General features: G+C 48.3%; 1 protein-coding gene across 1 annotated transcript in view; it reads left to right on the top strand.

Annotated features, from left to right (window-relative positions):
- The window catches only part of FRMD4A (FERM domain containing 4A), a gene marked incomplete at its 5' end in the record, with an annotated part of 32,438 nt that overhangs the window by 13,772 nt on the left and 2,186 nt on the right, over positions 1-16,480 (top strand). Inside the window, 7 exons of the mRNA XM_010079780.1 lie at positions 1,936-2,069; positions 5,394-5,516; positions 8,596-8,824; positions 10,052-10,108; positions 10,569-10,806; positions 11,169-11,333; positions 13,346-14,205. Coding sequence (XP_010078082.1) covers positions 1,936-2,069; positions 5,394-5,516; positions 8,596-8,824; positions 10,052-10,108; positions 10,569-10,806; positions 11,169-11,333; positions 13,346-14,205 — 1,806 coding nt within the window. The remainder of the gene's footprint in view (positions 1-1,935; positions 2,070-5,393; positions 5,517-8,595; positions 8,825-10,051; positions 10,109-10,568; positions 10,807-11,168; positions 11,334-13,345; positions 14,206-16,480) is intronic.

The raw sequence follows: 16,480 nt of genomic DNA, 5'->3' as shown, positions 1-16,480 counted from the left end.
GGAATAGTAGCAATGAAAGATGAAGCTGAAAGCACAAATTTAACTCTCTTTTGCTGCCAAAACAAAGAGTTGTTCCCAGGTTCCTTCCAGAGCTCTGTGAAATGGCAGCATTTGCAACTTCCTTGAGCTGAGTGTTTTCACCGTACCCTTGGGGCCAAGCTGCAAATGTATCTAGAAGCCCTCTCTCACCCCATCCTACAGGTGCACAGAAAATTCCATGTAGCATCCCATTATATCTGACTCCTGCAGATAATAAAGGTTTGCTTTCTCTGTACATTGCTCTGGAGGGGCAGGGGAGCCCCCTAGTCACCCTGGGTGCTGAGACCACTGAGGAACCATGAGGACTTCATGCATTGCCGAGTCAAAGGCTTTTCTACAGGCATAAACCTAGAGTACCGCACAAGAAGTCCCTACAGAGTAGTGGGCACAGTCCAGCTGTCTAAACTTAGGTGTCTGGTGCCATTTTAGGTGGGTTAGAGTATCTCACTGCCAGTCCAAAAGAGTGGGGATCTCACAGGGTCCTGTATCATATCTGCTACCCCATAGAAGCCATCTCAGATACCTTAGATCACTGAGACGCTTCCCTTGAGGCAACAGCAATCCCTTAGGCACAGCAGCCCTGTCTGTTCAGCCCAGCTCAAGCCACGCTATGGAGTTTATTGAAAAGGGATCAGATGCAGACTTAGGCTGAGCTGCAGAGCTGCGTGTGGAGCAGAGCTTTAGAGTGTGTGGAGCTGTAGCTCTCGGTGTCATCTGTGGACAGACATGGGATGCTACCGCTGAGTCCACCACAGATCCCAGAACTCAGCTTTCCATAAACCTAAGGTGGACACTTTGAACTACAGCTGTAGCTGAACAGCCAGTAATAGGAGTGAGAAGTGTGTAGAGATGGCATTTACCCCTTCTTGAGCTTGCTTTTCATCTCGCAGCATAGCCATAACCTTCATGTCCGTACTCTGTGATGAAAGGATGCACTCGTCTTATGCAAAGACAAGGGGATTGGATAGAAGTGGTGATTGCAGTATAGACTCATCCCTGAGCCCAGAAGTGTATTAAAAAGAGCAAATGCTAAGCACATCCTGAAAAATCAGCTGCTCAAGTTGAGGACCCAAAAATGAATGCAAACAACGTTGCCCCTTCTTTGAGATGTTAGGTCTTGGATAGCAATTGACGCACCATCCCAAACCAAAATAAAATCAGGAACACCATCAATAAGTTCCCCTAAAGAGCTGAAGTTACAAATGCTGTTATGACATCTGAGCAACAAAGTTGGACTAAATGCATGGACTTGCTTCAGTGGAAGTTGCTGGGTAATTGCCGCTTGAAAAGTCAAGCCATTTGGACATCCAGTTTAAATATCTTGATCTATGTCTTCACAAGAAACAGCTACTATCCCAGAAGGACCTATGGGTTATTGTTGGTTTGCTGTGTTTTACAAGAATCTTGCTAGGTCATTTTGTTCCATTACATTTTTTCATAGAACAGGCACCGTAAGTGGATTGAATTAAATGTTTGCCACTATGATAATTGCAGTTCTTAAGAAGTAGGCTATATTGTTAAATTGTTTCTCCTAGGCTTAATTTCCCAAAAATGCATCTCTAGGGCTTCGTAAACTGTGCTGTTATTTGCCATTGGGAACTTTCATGGGAATCTTATGGCTATTTTTTCTAGGATGTTTACATGAATAATTTTGTTGGTTTTATTTTTCTGGATAATGATTACAGATGTCTTTGTGTACCCCACTGTCCAATCTCTGTCTTTTAGCTTAAACATTAAGAATTTGCCATAAACAAACATGACTGAATAACACCTGCTGCATGTCACAGTCTGATTCCTTTTTTGAGGGACTGCATCCAGGCTTTGGTAAAGTTAACAAGCACTCCAGATGTGTGTTCTGCTGTCAGCTGGCTTAGTGAAATCATTGTTTATTGACAGGTTCCCAAGAGTCAGATAGTTCTCAGTCTGCCAAGAAAGACATGCTGGCTGCACTGAAATCCAGGCAAGAAGCTTTGGAAGAGACACTACGCCAGCGCTTGGAAGAGCTAAAGAAACTGTGTCTCCGAGAAGCGGTAGGCAATGGACATTTTGTAACCTGTAGCGCTTTGTTGCTTGTGTTGTTATAGCATGCTTGTTGTTGGGAGGTGGAGAAGAGATTCCTTCCATTGTCACCTCTTATAAAGCCCGTTGTACAAAGACCTCGGAAGGTCCGACTGTTTCAACTCCAGATTGCAGTGTCACAGGACATTTTCCCCCCAGAGAAGGGGGCTTCCATGTCAGCTGGGTACCCAGTTGGCTTGGGGCTAAGAGGGTGCTCTGCATCCATGTCTGCTGGTTGAAATTGTGTTCTTATTGACTTTGGTGGGAATGTGCAGCTACCTAAATTCCATAGGAAGGCTGTCCTTTCTACTGGTAATCACTTCTCAAGTGCTTTTGACTTCATTAGCAAAACAAAACCCAGACTGATACACTTTCTTCTTGGAGCAGGCCTGACCTTACTGCTTTTCTTCTCCCAGCACATTCTGATATGCAGCACACAAGGTAGGTCTCGTCTGCTCCATGTAGACTCCCTTCATCCAATAAGCTCTGGCACTGCTGGAGAGGAATGGCAGTATGGTGGCAGACCTTGTGAAGAGGAACCGCTGTGGTCATCCCAGGACATGCAGGATAGCTCAGGAACTCATAATCTTTACGCTCACTTGACAGTTCATTCTTGGAGTACACAGGAGGCCAGTTTAGAGATCAATTTAAAGCTTGGGGAAATCACAGCCCTGCTGCAGGTGTGTGTGGAGACTAGCAGCAGTATACGCCTGGGTCATTCAGCCATTCTCCTTTGTATACCAGGCCTGAAAATATGAATTTAACAACAAATTGCGATGTGTTAACACAACAGGAAGCTGGCTGCAGACACTGGCACTGAGATCTTCCAGTTGTTGTTTAATGTTTGATGTGTATCTTGCCTTTGACAAAAATGGGGCAAATAGGTCACTGATTCAGGTCTCATTGCACTTTGTTTCAATCAGTCTGTAGTTTTAACACCAAGAAGAATAAGTTGTGGAAAATACCTCTCAACAAAGAGAGTCAGCAGAAATCTCTGCTGCCCCAGTTCCTGTCCTTTACTCCCCACTAGCTGTCCTTTCCCACCTGGATAGTCCTCATTGACTTCAGCAATCAGCTTGTGCTGATAAAGGTTGGAGGACCAGATCCAGTTTCATAAGTCCATCAAGTACAGAGCTAAGATCATCTGCAGGAAGAAGTCACACACTGTTTGGGGGCTGATGGACAAGGTCTGGAGGGCTCTACGTGCCCTGGAGGAATTTACCAGCCTAAGCTAACACTCCTGACTGCCGATGACTAATTCCCCGCAGCAGCACACATGCAGGGAAGATGTCCCTATGCCACAGTTGCAGGAGCTCACAGTGCCTTCACTTTAACCCCAGCCCTGTCTGTGATGCAGCCTCAAGCACTTTGTGAACAACTGGGATGCAGGCAAAAGCTCCTGCTGGGGCATGGAGGCAGTGGTAAGGAGCAATATTTCCTTAATGTGCTGCAGAAAGGCTGGCCAGAGCCCATCTGTCAACACCTTAAGAGCTGGTAGAAAGTGTTCGTGCTTTCTGTAGGTGATCTGAGAGAGGCAGTTGATGGACACTTGGAATCTGACCCCGTCTTGCAACCCTACAGCTCATCCATCAGCAGCCTGCAGTTGAAAATATTTCCTCTGAGGCTTCCCTTCATCCTTTCTGCTTTGGCATGGGAATGGCCAAAACAGAGGGAGAAGGCAGCAAAGCAGGAGATAAAAAGGGGTTAAAAGTGAGGGAATAATCAAATAAGCATGGCCAGAGCCATTCAGAACAGTGGCATCAGGTTACTTCGGGCCATCACTACTCCAGTTACTTATTAATTTAGATTACATTTCAGGACCGTGCCTATGAATACTTTCCAGTTTATGGAGGCAGCATGGTAGCCCATGTTAATTTTGTTCTGTTCCAATCTTGGGCATTTTACAGAAGATATTAATTCTCTTTCCCCACTGCCCTGCTTCATATTAAGTTAGGAGTTATTAAAAAATATCCTTGTTTCCCTCGTGAAAGAATACAGGAATCTGTGTCTTGATGCAGTGCTTAGAGCCACATCACACTAGAAGAACATGTTACAGAAGAAATGCTGAAATAACCCCCGTGGGGCTGGAGGGGCAACGCGGGATGGGACTCATGAGACATTGCAACAGTGCCTCTCACAAAAGAGGGTTGTGCACATCGGCACAGAGCTATGCTACAAACCCATTTTGCTGAGAATTGCTTAAAGGAAAGACGTGAAAAAGCCGGGTCCCTGTTTCCTAGTGACCTGAAAAGAGTAGAAAGAAAAACCCCATTAGGGAGCGGGGGAGAGACCAGGGCAGGCAGGGGTCTGAGCTGCGCACACGCACACTCGCATTAAGGTCAGCTGCTGTTCTTTGGGATTCAGATGATTTAGGTTACTCTGCCAGCTGGATCCTCTCAAGGCTGATGCTAAGGAACACAAAAGCCTTTTGTCCTTCATGGGGAGACTTTGAGTACAAGGAGTTGGGCTGTGCTCCCTAGTGAGGCTCCTGCCTTTTTCTGTAGGCATTTGAATGCCTTCAATTCAGATGTGTGTGGCTGTATTGTGTAGTCCAGGGAAAGAAAAAAACCACAGCATTAACATCAATATCGTCGCTCACTGCTTCCTGTGTTCCAGATATTCCTCATTTCTGTAGGGTTTGCTTCAGATTTTGAAGAAATTTTTGCAAATGACCCCGTCACTCTGACAGAGCATCATCTAATATTGCTCCAAAGCTGCCTGTGACATCAGTGGGGTTTGTAAGGGGCTCTGATACATGGGGTGTTATCAGGCAGGTAATGAGGTACCAGGCACTGCTTTTAGTGACTATTTTTACTGCATTCCTCTCAGACACACCATGAATCAGGTGGGAATGTTTTTCTGTGTGGGTCATAACCTGCCTGTCTGACTCAGCAGACCTGCATCCTTCGTGAAGGCTCCCAGACCTGCTCACCTCTCAGAAGTAGCTCAGCAGATAGAAGCTCTTCTTTCCTGCTCACCTCAGAGATGAAAATACGTGTGCTGCAGTCTGTTCAGCCTCAGACCCCAATGCTCTAGGGATGGGCACCACCTACAGACCTGCCCTGGGCAGGCCACAAAAATCTGTTTTCATGCACAGGTTAAAGAAAAGTTCCCCACCCTCAGCGTCAGGTCCTGGGACGAGTTCACAGGGCTGGGTGCTCTGCTGTATGTTTATCAGTTGGCTGGATATGTTGTTAATGAATGCCTGTCGTTTTACAGTCACAGTTCAAGAGCGGTGTTGTGCTGTGCTCTGCTGCAGGATTTCCCAGATCACTAACAGTGTTTTCTGCTTACAGGAGCTCACAGGAAAGCTGCCACAAGAATACCCCCTAGATCCTGGGGAGGAACCACCTATTGTAAGGAGAAGAATAGGAACTGCCTTTAAACTGGATGAGCAGAAAATCCTGCCTAAGGGAGAGGTGAGGCTGTGCCTTTCCATCCCAGACCCGTGTCACCACCTGAGGTCTCGTAAGAGGTCCAGCGTGCATCCCATAGGAACCATCAGTCCTACAGTCATTTTTGCTTTAAATGACTGTAGCTGGTCACGGTGTCTTTTTTTGTTATGTGTGTGTATATATATATATATCATATCCATCAGAACAGGGAAGTAGCCAGAGAGTTGGTGGACTTAGTTCAGATTGGGAGTAAATGTTCAGCCCTGGCTTTGCTAGAGGTAACCGAAACAGCCTGGGTGACCAATTGGCCCATGACAGTCCAAGTGCTCCGGTGACCAAGTGCAGTGACTTGTGTGAGTAGGGGGCACATCAGGAGCCCCTTGAGCCATCTGAGCCCTGCTGCTGCCCTGCGTTGTTATTGCAAACAGCCACTTGCTTTCTGCTTCAGTAGCAATCCTAATTCAGATCTCCTCTAACGGGGAGAAAAGCATCACAGTTATCCATCTTAGCCCTGCAATATTAAGATGAAAGCATTTTGCTCTCCAGTCCTTAAACAAAAGGGCCTTCGTCCCTACCTATGGGGAGCTGGAATTATGTTTTTCTAAGTTTGCCAGGGAGTGTTTGTTCTCTTCCCTTGCTCCCACAATGTGCTGGGTCAGTGCCCTGAACCGTGGCTGTGAAAACAGGCCTGCAGCAGCTGTAAGGCGGGACTGGATTCACAGAAAAGCTATTGTCTGCAGAGACGCATTTGTCTCAAGACACTTGTGTATATTCCAGTCTTGAGTTTCCTTTTTATTTTCGTAAGAGGAGAGACTGAAGCTGGTGTGACTGTGCGGTTTAAGGCTCCATTCAGCCAGGGAATTAACTGTTTGTCGTTTTGTTGGCATTTTCCTTCTGCTGAAAAAATAAACAGCTGGAGCTCTTTAGTTTTCTTCTCAATGGAGCCTGGGAGAGGAATTCCACCAAAGTCAAATATTCATGAACTAGCACATTTAATTAAGCTTTTCAAAGGGAAGCACAGCTTAACTGAGTTACTCCTAAAACCCCTGCAGTCTGTTGGCTGCTCAGTTATAACCTGATCTCCAGCTTCCCCACATCTTATTGCTACAAGGCAGCTTTTGGGGCCAGCAGGTGAGGAATCTCCGTACTCCAGCAGCAGGGTTAGGTGGGGAGAGCATGAAGGTAAAGCAGCTCCTCCCCATTGCAGGCACGCTGCCTTTTGGCATTGGCAATCCAAACATGCTGACTCAGCTTTTCTCTACCTCCCTTTTCATCTTTCAAACTTTAAGACTGTGTTGAAAACCATATATTTCTGTTCTCAAATAATGATGTTGAGCTGTGTTTATTTGTCTGCCAGTTTGAGAGCATTTAGAGAGGCCAGCAATTATTTTCATGCGCTTTTCAGCAAGTGCAAATGCTAGAAACTCAATTTAAAACAAAAGCTGAAATTATCCCTCAGTCATGTAAATCCAGGACTGATATTACCAACTGTGACAAGGACCTGAAGCAAGGCGCTTCCATCTGAAGGCAGATTATAGCTCTCATTTTCGGAGTTTTTATTTATAGGGGCCTTGCTGGGAGAAAATAGACAGTTATGGCCAGAAGGAAAATAAATATGTTTTTCTGAGATATACGGATTGATTTAGAACTGAATCTGTGAAGGTCTGAAATGACAGCTCACATTAAACTCTCCGTACCTTTAGTAAGAGCTTTGTCAGAGCAAGACTTGCAGGGAAGGGTCCTATTGTGTTTTTTGGTGATCGCCTCTACCTGGTCCAGAGTTCCTGACTCTAGGAGGGATTTTGCCAGAAGCTGGTGAACCACGTTCCAGGCCTTAAAACTCCGTGGTGTCAAATTCACTTTCTATATGTTTGGCACTGTTAGAGCTTATAAACTCTTCAAAGCAAAAAGATGGGGGGTGGGTTCAGTCTTCAGTAAAGTGAGGGAAATTATAATTATAGATTTAAGGCAGTGCTGACTCACCACTGACAGCAAAGGGAATTTTTTTTTTTAAGCCAGAAGCCCAGAAAAAAACTTCAGAGAACTACTTCAGTCTGATTAATTCCCACAGCGTCAGCTCTTGCAGCATACGCCACTGCTAAACAAAGAGAAAGAATTTGAATTTGCATTGACGGGGATCTCTGTGAATAGTGGCTGTCAGTGCTTGCAATCTGAACTCCCACCATTCACTAGAAGTAAAAAAGCTCAGCATTTTTTCCCTGATTTGCAGTGTACTGTGTTCCCCTTCTTAGCAGACTAACACCAAAAACTCCATGGAGTTGGGGGAGGTAGCCAGATCCATTGCAGATTAGCAAGTACCTTTGAAGCTCACAGCTTGGGGTCCTGGTGCAGACCAGAAAGCTCTGTATCAGTTTCTGCATTGGCATAATAAATTGGCCTAAATCCCTTGACTTTGGAGGATAACTAAAAATCAGTAGGTTGCTTCCAGGGTTCACCTGGTTGCATTTAAAAACTCTGCTGAGACTCTGCAAGGGCTGATGTTGGAGACACTAGTCCTTTTTGGCACACAGAAAACTTGCTGTTAGGCACTGCTCACTCCAAAATCACCCTCCTGGCTTGTAATGCAAGGAGACAATTTTCTGGTGCAATCAGTTGCAGGAGTGTAGTGACAGGACAAGGGGTAATGGTTATAAGCTGCAAGAGGGTAGATTTAGATTAGATATTAGGAAGAAATTTTTCACTGTGAGGGTGGTGAGGCACTGGGACAGGTTGCCCAGAGAAGCTGTGGATGCCCCATCCCTGGAGCATCCCTGGAGGGGTTCAAGGCCAGGCTGGATGAGGCTTTGAGCAACCTGGGCTAGTGGGAGGTGTCCCTGCCCATGGCAGGGGGGTTGGAACTCGATGATCTTTAAGATCCTTTCCAACCCAAACCATTCTGTGATTCTATGGTCCCTTTCACCAGCTGTGCTCCCAGGCACTCAGTGAGCAGACAAAGGTGATGTGGGTACACTCAGGGAGGCCCTGAGATGAGGGAAGCAGCAGGACCGTGGATGCTTTGCTGATGGATAGCCTTGGTTGGAGCTTCCCCGTAGCTGGGCCAGGAAGGTTTGGTAGTAACCAGAATCCACTTGCCTTTCCCCAGGAGGCAGAGCTGGAGCGCCTGGAGAGGGAATTTGCCATTCAGTCGCAGATCACGGAGGCTGCCCGGCGCCTGGCGAGTGACCCGAACGTCAGCAAAAAGCTGAAGAAACAAAGGAAGACGTCCTACCTGAACGCACTGAAGAAACTGCAGGAGATCGAAAACGCCATCAATGAGTATCGCATCAAATCTGGAAAGAAGCCAACCCAGAGAGCCTCCCTGATCATAGATGGTAAGTGGGGCTCAGTGCCCATGGCATTGCTGAAGGGTCTGTGGAGGGCAGGGAGCAAAATTCTTGCCTTGAACTCGTGGCTTGAGGCACAGATTTCCCCTTCCTCCTCTTTCCTCTCCTGACTCCACGGGTGGTGGCAGTTGGGGTGTCCTCTCCTGTACCAGCGTGCTGTCAGATGGGTGTCTGAGCTGCGTGCCGTGCATTAGGGATGTGCTGGTTCACAGCACAAGAAGCAGTGTCACGCTGTAGATTATCCGCGTGTCAGGAAAGCAGACTCTGACTCCTTTGTTCACCTATAAAATTGTTCTGTTAACGTCTTCTCCAGAGTGGTGCTGTACAAATGTAATTAACGTTACTAGATTGGGGTGAGCTCTCTAGCTGAAAAGCATCTGTAAAATCAAAGTGGTAGCAGTGTCATTGCTGTGTTCAAATGCTGGTTTTTTTTCTTTTTCTTTTTTTTTTTTTTACAATGTAATTCTCAGGGCACTTTATGGTTTACTGGGTTGTTGATTGGTTTTTATGAAATCCATTAACTTTCTGCTGTGGTTCTTTCTCCCTTGCTGATTTTGCCCTTTCCCTTTGACTTGCAGAACTTTTCTCTGTGCCTTTGTAGCAGGAACTGAGATTAGAGCTGCTGTATTTGTGACCTGGGTACCAACTTGCACCGCAGTCAGGGATAACAGACAGCCGTGAGGACATGGGGTGGGGGAGGCAGCTCAAATGTGTGCACACCAAGAACCATGAGAGCTTCTCCTGCTGCTACAGAGGATGCTCAGAAAGCGTTTCCCTGAATTACAGAAAACTGGTACCCAGTATGAGCCTTTAGTTAGCAACACAATGATAATTTTAAGAAGGTGGGAGATCAAACCCACTGTCTTTAAGGCCTGAGATATAAATCTCACTAATGGCACCATGCCATTTTGCATCCTCTGGGGATCTCAGCTTTCTATTGTGACTCAGTCTTAATCCCCATTAATTGAAAAGAGTTATCAGCTCCTTGAAAGGCAGCCTGCTAGTGAGAGACCTGGCCTGCAGCTCTGCCCTCCGAGACTGAGAGTGGGCTGAGTCAGTTGTTTATAGGAATCTTGCCTCTTGGCTGTGTGAGGAGGAAGATGTGGGTGGCTGCCAAGGCTCAGACTCAGTGGACAAAGATCACAGTGCAGTTCAGCACTCGGTCACTGCGATTCTTGGGACCATCTGACCATCTTTATATTTTCTTCCCTTCAGAAGGAAACATTGCCAGTGAAGACAGCTCACTCTCAGATGCCCTTGTTCTCGAGGATGGTATGTTGGCTGCTGTATGTTCTGGAGGGCGGGAGGTAAACAGGGAGGGACGTGTGAACTCCTGATTGACACTCAAAATGGAGGAACTGTTCTGTGTAATAATCCACTCAAACAAAATACTTGGTTTCCTCTGACTCTACCTTGTAGTCAGACATCAGACCAGGAACAGTGAGTATTGCTGTGGTTACTGCTCTGAATTCTTTCAAAAGACAGTCCCAGAATGGCCCCTTATTTTCTCTTAAGGTTTCAGTTGCTTTAATGCATCACACACTCTTGCTGGCCATTCCCTCCCAAAACGGGAATGTCAGCTGGTGCACTTCTGAAAGTCAGGTTTTCAGGTTGATCCTGAACACAACCAGGGGAAGCGGGGTAAGGAAGGAAGCTCTGAAGGTGCGATGGTGTCCCCCCATCACTGGAGGTGTCACGTGGCTATCAACTCTCTCCCTTCTTCTCTTCGCAGAGGATTCTCAGGTCACCAGCACAATATCCCCTCTCCAGTCCCCACACAAAGGACTCCCTCCCCGGCCGCCCTTGCACAACAGGCCTCCTCCTCCACAGTCACTGGAAGGCCTCCGCCAAATGCATTACCACCGCAACGACTATGACAAGTCCCCCATCAAACCTAAGATGTGGAGCGAGTCATCGTTGGATGAACCCTATGAGAAGGTCAAGAAACGCTCCTCACACAGTCATTCCAGGTGAGCCAGCTGTCTTGAAGCCCAATCACAGAGACATTCTCTGCTTTCAGGAGGGATGGGTGTGAGCCCTTTCAAAATTTACAAAGTCGTCCTTTACTAAAAGGAGACTTTTAGGTATTTTAAGTTGTGGTGTTTGTCTGACAGCCAGGGTCAAAACTATGATAACATGTCATAAAAATTAGGCTGCACTCACATGACTGGTGCTTGGTAGCTCAATGATATTTTAAAAAACATTGAGAAAGGAAGGATGGTGGTGGATCATCTGAGGGCTTTGATAGGGCTCACCCCCCCAAGATCACAGGCATGGGAGCCCCTTCCCCAAATTCCTGCCCAGGAACTGAAGCAGGGTGTTTGCTCCACAGCAGTCACAAGCGGTTCCCCAGCACTGGGAGCTGTGCCGAGGCAGGAGGGAGCAGCTCGCTGCAAAACAGCCCCATCCGGAGCCTTCCCCACTGGAACTCCCAGTCCAGCATGCCGTCGACACCGGATCTACGGGTACGCAGTCCACACTACGTCCACTCTACGCGGTAAGTCCTGGCTCCACAACGGTCTCACCTTGCTTACCCTGAAATAAATGCTCTTTGCTTTATCCTTCCCCAGAATATGAATTAATTCCCAGTTCAGGAAGGGACACAAACCAGTCCTGTTCACATCAGAGGCTCAAGTGCTGTTGCCAGTAGGGAGTCTCTTCTGAACTGAGATCCTGAAATCACTTCAGATAAATGTGATCCTGTCCCTCATCTCCCCCTCAAAGTAATCAAGCTTTAATTCTGCTGGGGCCTTTAATCTCAGGGACTTTTATAGGCACTACAAACCTCACGCCACTTTGAAAAGGGATGTGGTACTTCTGCTAATTTCTGCAGTAAATTCCTCCATGGATCCAGCTGCAGATAACATGTTGTTTCCTGTCTGATACAAAATGTTGGATAGTGTTAATTCTCTCTCATAGATAAAATGTTTGCACGTGTGATCTTATGAGGAGAGAGAGCCTGTCAAAGCAATCCACCTGAGGATCCAGGTGGCAGTGGAACAAGCCCAGGGCTGACAGAGGGAAGAGCTGAAGTGTGTAAGGGAGGTGACTTGATGCGTGTGGCCCAATTTTACTCCAATTTTCAGCAAGATTTCCACAAACAGTTCTGCTTCATTGCTATTTTGCTGTCCTGGCAAACTCCATGGACACTGTAGGAAGCAGAACTGAGCCAAAGCTGTGTGCTGTTAAGTATCCTGCCCTAAGGGGCAGTGCTAACATCATTTAGCTCTGCATAAATCAAGAGTCATGCCAACACATCAGACTGGGGCAGAGACGATACGAGGCATTGAAGCCCTGGGTTAAGTTTGTTAAAAGTTTTTGGCTGAGAGTACCTTTCAACAGTGCAATGTTTGTTAACACTGGAGCCAAGCTGCGTGAGAAACAAGCCTGGCACAGGGCTTGAGAAGTGACCTTGACTGGGTAGGGCCATTTGCGTGTTTGAAACAACCATTGCTCAGTCTGTGGCTCATTCATGAGCTGTGCGCCCTGGCCATCCGTCATGCGGGTGTGTGACTCGTTGGGGGTGTTCCTGCTCCTTGAACGGATGGCTGGAGCTCTCCAAACAGCCGGGGTGAATAGAGACCACCCAGACTTGGCTGTGAATTGGGCCTCGTAAACTTGCGATTCAGGGTGGCTACCTGAAGGACTGTCACCCACTGATAGTCTTACATGTGTTACCCATGGCTGGGCCCCAGTAAAACCTAGCTGCTTCACAGAGGTGACTTTTTCAACAGCCAGTGGAGAAATCAGTGCATTGTGGGCTAAGTACGGGCAGTTTGTCTGTCTGTCTCACAGCAGGTGGATTGTACCTGTGCGGGCATTCATGGGCCACTTGCAAGGGAATCCCACCACCTTTGAGGCTAAGGTCTTAGGGTTTGCAGAGCTGGAGCAAGGTGACCCTGGTAGCACAGGGATGTTGCTGATTCAAACAGCTCTGCCACAGGGCCTTGCCAGCAGAGCCAGGGCTTGAGGTCCCCGGGTTTTGCCCTTCAGACGGGATCTTTCCCAGGGTGGCAAGCCACAGAGGAATCAGGCCGGGCAAGGGTTAAAGTCCCACATGGTGCTGCAGACTGAATGCCACCACCAAGGAGACTGGAGAGGAACAGGAGTAGAACCTAATTGCCCCAAACCCCGCAGCAGGGAAGCAGGTTGCTTTACAGCCAGCAGCCCTGCACAGTGCTGCAGGGGTCCAGGTTTTCAGTGCCCTCAGATTCCCTTGCCTGGGAAGCTGGCCTTGTGTGCAGAACGGGATGGGGAGTGCTTCGTCCTGTTGACTTACCAGCCTGGATTTTTTTCCTGGTACCTGCAGGTCAGTAGACATCAGCCCAACCAGACTGCACAGCTTAGCTCAGCACTTTAGACACCGGAGCTCCAGTTTGGAGTCGCAAGGCAAGCTCCTCGGCTCAGAAAATGAGACAGGGAGCCCTGATTTCTACACCCCAAGGACTCGTAGCAGTAACGGCTCTGACCCCATGGACGACTGCTCTTCCTGTTTCCTGGTACCTGCAGGTCAGTAGACATCAGCCCAACCAGACTGCACAGCTTAGCTCAGCACTTTAGACACCGGAGCTCCAGTTTGGAGTCGCAAGGCAAGCTCCTCGGCTCAGAAAATGAGACAGGGAGCCCTGATTTCTACACCCCAAGGACTCGTAGCAGTAACGGCTCTGACCCCATGGACGACTGCTCTTCCTGCCCCAGCCATTCCAGCTCTGAGCACTACTACCCCGCTCAGATGAACCCCAACTACTCCACCCTGGCAGAGGATTCCCCGTCGAAAGCCAGAGAGCGGCAGAGGCAAAGGCACAAATCGGCAGGCAACCTGGTCTCTTCCAATTCAGGGAGTATGCCCAACCTGGCTGCGAGGAACGGGACGGGACACCACCGCGTCTACCTGCACAGCCAGAGCCAGCCCTCATCCCAGTACAGGATCAAAGAGTATCCCCTGTACATCGAGGGCAGCTCCACACCCGTGGTGGTGCGGAGCCTGGAGAACGACCAGGAGGGACACTACAGCGTGAAAGCACAATTCAAAACCTCCAACTCCTACACAGCGGGGGGGATGTTTAAGGAGAACTGGCACGGGGATGAAGTGGACTCCGTCAGGCTCACCCCCTCGCGCTCCCAAATCATAAGGACTCCATCTCTGGGCAGGGAGGGCCACGAAAAAGGCTCGGGTAGGACTGCCGTGTCAGACGAGCTGCGGCTCTGGTACCAGCGGTCCACAGCCTCCCACAAGGAGCACAGCCGCCTCTCGCACACGAGCTCCACTTCCTCAGACAGCAGCTCCCAGTACAGCACATCTTCGCAAAGCACCTTTGTGGCACACAGCCGGGTCACGAGAATGCCTCAGATGTGTAAAGCAACATCAGGTGAGAAACAGTCCCGGGCAAAGGGGCAGGAGGGACAGGGGCTTCATGCAGCCCAGATTTGTGCCATTACACCTCGGCTGGAGAGCAATACCAGCCTGTAGCACGTTATCTGGCCTTCACATGCTGCTCGCCAAGCGTGTAGGCAAGACGCTGGGGGGCAAGCCTTGTCCGAGACACTCATCGGGTGAGAATTTTTTTCCATGGAATCATCACTTTGCAATGACGGGCTCAAAAGACAGGGACGGGGAGGACCCAAAGCCCTGTTCTTGCCAGGTCTTTCCTCAGACCGCAGTTGGGTTTTGGGTGATGGCATTAGGGGCTGACCGTGGAGAAACCTTGGGGGTGGGAGTGTGTCACTCTTAGTTATCACAGCGAGGGGAGAAATGAAGTAAGCGGGGGCTCAGCACGGACTAGAGGAATGCGTGTCCTCGATGAAACACCAAAAGCATGAGAAAGGTTACGTGGGGAGCATCTGAGCCCCTCTGCACCCCACAAAAATGTTTGAGTGATGACATCTTTGTGCACTGCTGAGATTTGTTTTTCCCACGCTGTTCCAGTAACTCTGCTGATAATATCCTCAAATTCAGAGCACTTAAGTTCGTGCAGTATTATGCCTCTTTGTCATGTACAGAGCTTTGCACTGCTCTGTACTGTTAATATTAAATGGTAAGAAAACAGTCAAATTCATTAAACTGAGGAGGCCGCTATGTGTTATGAAACAGTCCAAGGTTAAATATTTACTGGCCATCAGTCACCACTGGACAAGCCAGTTTGGATAGATCAAGGACTTGCTAAAAACCTGAATCCAGACCCATATGGACATGATTGCTGGTTAATCAGAGTTTGTACCGTGCCCATCCCCACCCTTCCACATGCCTCAGCCTTGGCGTGAATCACACCATTGCTCCGGCCTCATTTGCTGCATGTCCTTTTGGCCTCCCTGAGCAGACCAGTGCATCGTCCTCCCATGCTGGCTGTTTGCTTTCTGACATCCTATCGTGGCACCTAGTCCATGGTGACCACACGCTGACACCAGCAGGGCTCTGTATGTGCTGCTGACTCCAGCATGGAGCCAGAGGTGGTTTGACACCAGGCTCCCTATGGGCCACCAACAGCTGCCCAAGAAGAGGCTGATATTCATGATGCAAACACTTGTAGGAGGCCCAGATATGGACCAAGACACAAGTAGCTGCTGGAACCGTCCTGTGTCTCCATATGAAAATCTGTCTTCCCCCTTTGATCAGTCAGCATTTCTGTTCCATCCAGCAACAGAAAATACTCACTGGGAAGCTTTGCCTTGCTTAGCTTTGGAAACCATACCAGTCCAGTTAGGCAATCTAGAAAGGAAAATGGTGGAGTTGGGGGGAAAGCACATAAAAACTGCTTCAAATCCGTCCATTCACCACCCAGCTGGGTCTTGAAATCTAAATGTGATATCTGGGTGGCACAGTGGCAAGTGTGCTCCGTAATCACAGCTTGTTGTGACCAGTGGGCAGCGTAGATTGGTTTTGCGTTCAGAGTCAGTTCCCAGTTACAGCTGTGGGAGGATACTGACCTCAGGGGCTGTCAGCTCCAACGACCAGATTAAAATTTGGTTTTCTCCTGAAGTGTCATTTGTCAGCAGCTAAAGAATTTAACAGCACCAAAGGGGATGCCAGGTAGAAATATACATAATTTTAGCTGTTGAGCCCTAGCTGATAGGTCTGTTGGGACTTCACACTGTCCATCAGAGAAGATGGTACTTCTACGCATGTATTAAATTCAGAGGGTCAACACTGTATGGACTTGAGGAGGAGGAAAGATCAGTCAGATGGATTTCTTTTAGCTAGTCTCTCACCGGGGAAACTCCACTGAGAACCACTGCCAATGGTAAATTTTTAGTTCATGTTGCTTCTGTCTTCACTGAACTAAGACAAGCTTTCCTCTGGTTCCATAGCAGTAGGGTCAGCAAAGCCCAACTTCAGTTTATTACAGATGCACTGTGAAGGGTAACTGTAGCTTTTGAAATCTTTAGAGGGCTCTTCCTCCTTTGCACATGAAGCAGTGTCCTTGTCCAGACTCCTGCCAGTGCCAACCCTGGCTCCTGGGGATACAGAGCATCTCCCACCACCCCTGTAAACAGCTCAACAGGCTGGGCTCCTCCAGTTCAGGTCCTGTGCAGATGTGCCAGTCCAGGCAGCAGCAGAATCGATGAGCTTTCATGCTGGGAGAGGTGTGATATTTCCCAGGAAGGGCTCAGGAGATTCTGGGTGGTTGTATTCATGTGGAGGCCAGG

This window comes from Pterocles gutturalis, unplaced genomic scaffold (assembly GCF_000699245.1).
Source record: "Pterocles gutturalis isolate BGI_N339 unplaced genomic scaffold, ASM69924v1 scaffold24339, whole genome shotgun sequence".
Lineage (NCBI taxonomy): Eukaryota > Metazoa > Chordata > Aves > Pterocliformes > Pteroclidae > Pterocles > Pterocles gutturalis.
The sequence above is the reverse complement of the archived record's forward strand: the minus strand, read 5'-3'. Positions and strand labels throughout refer to the sequence as shown.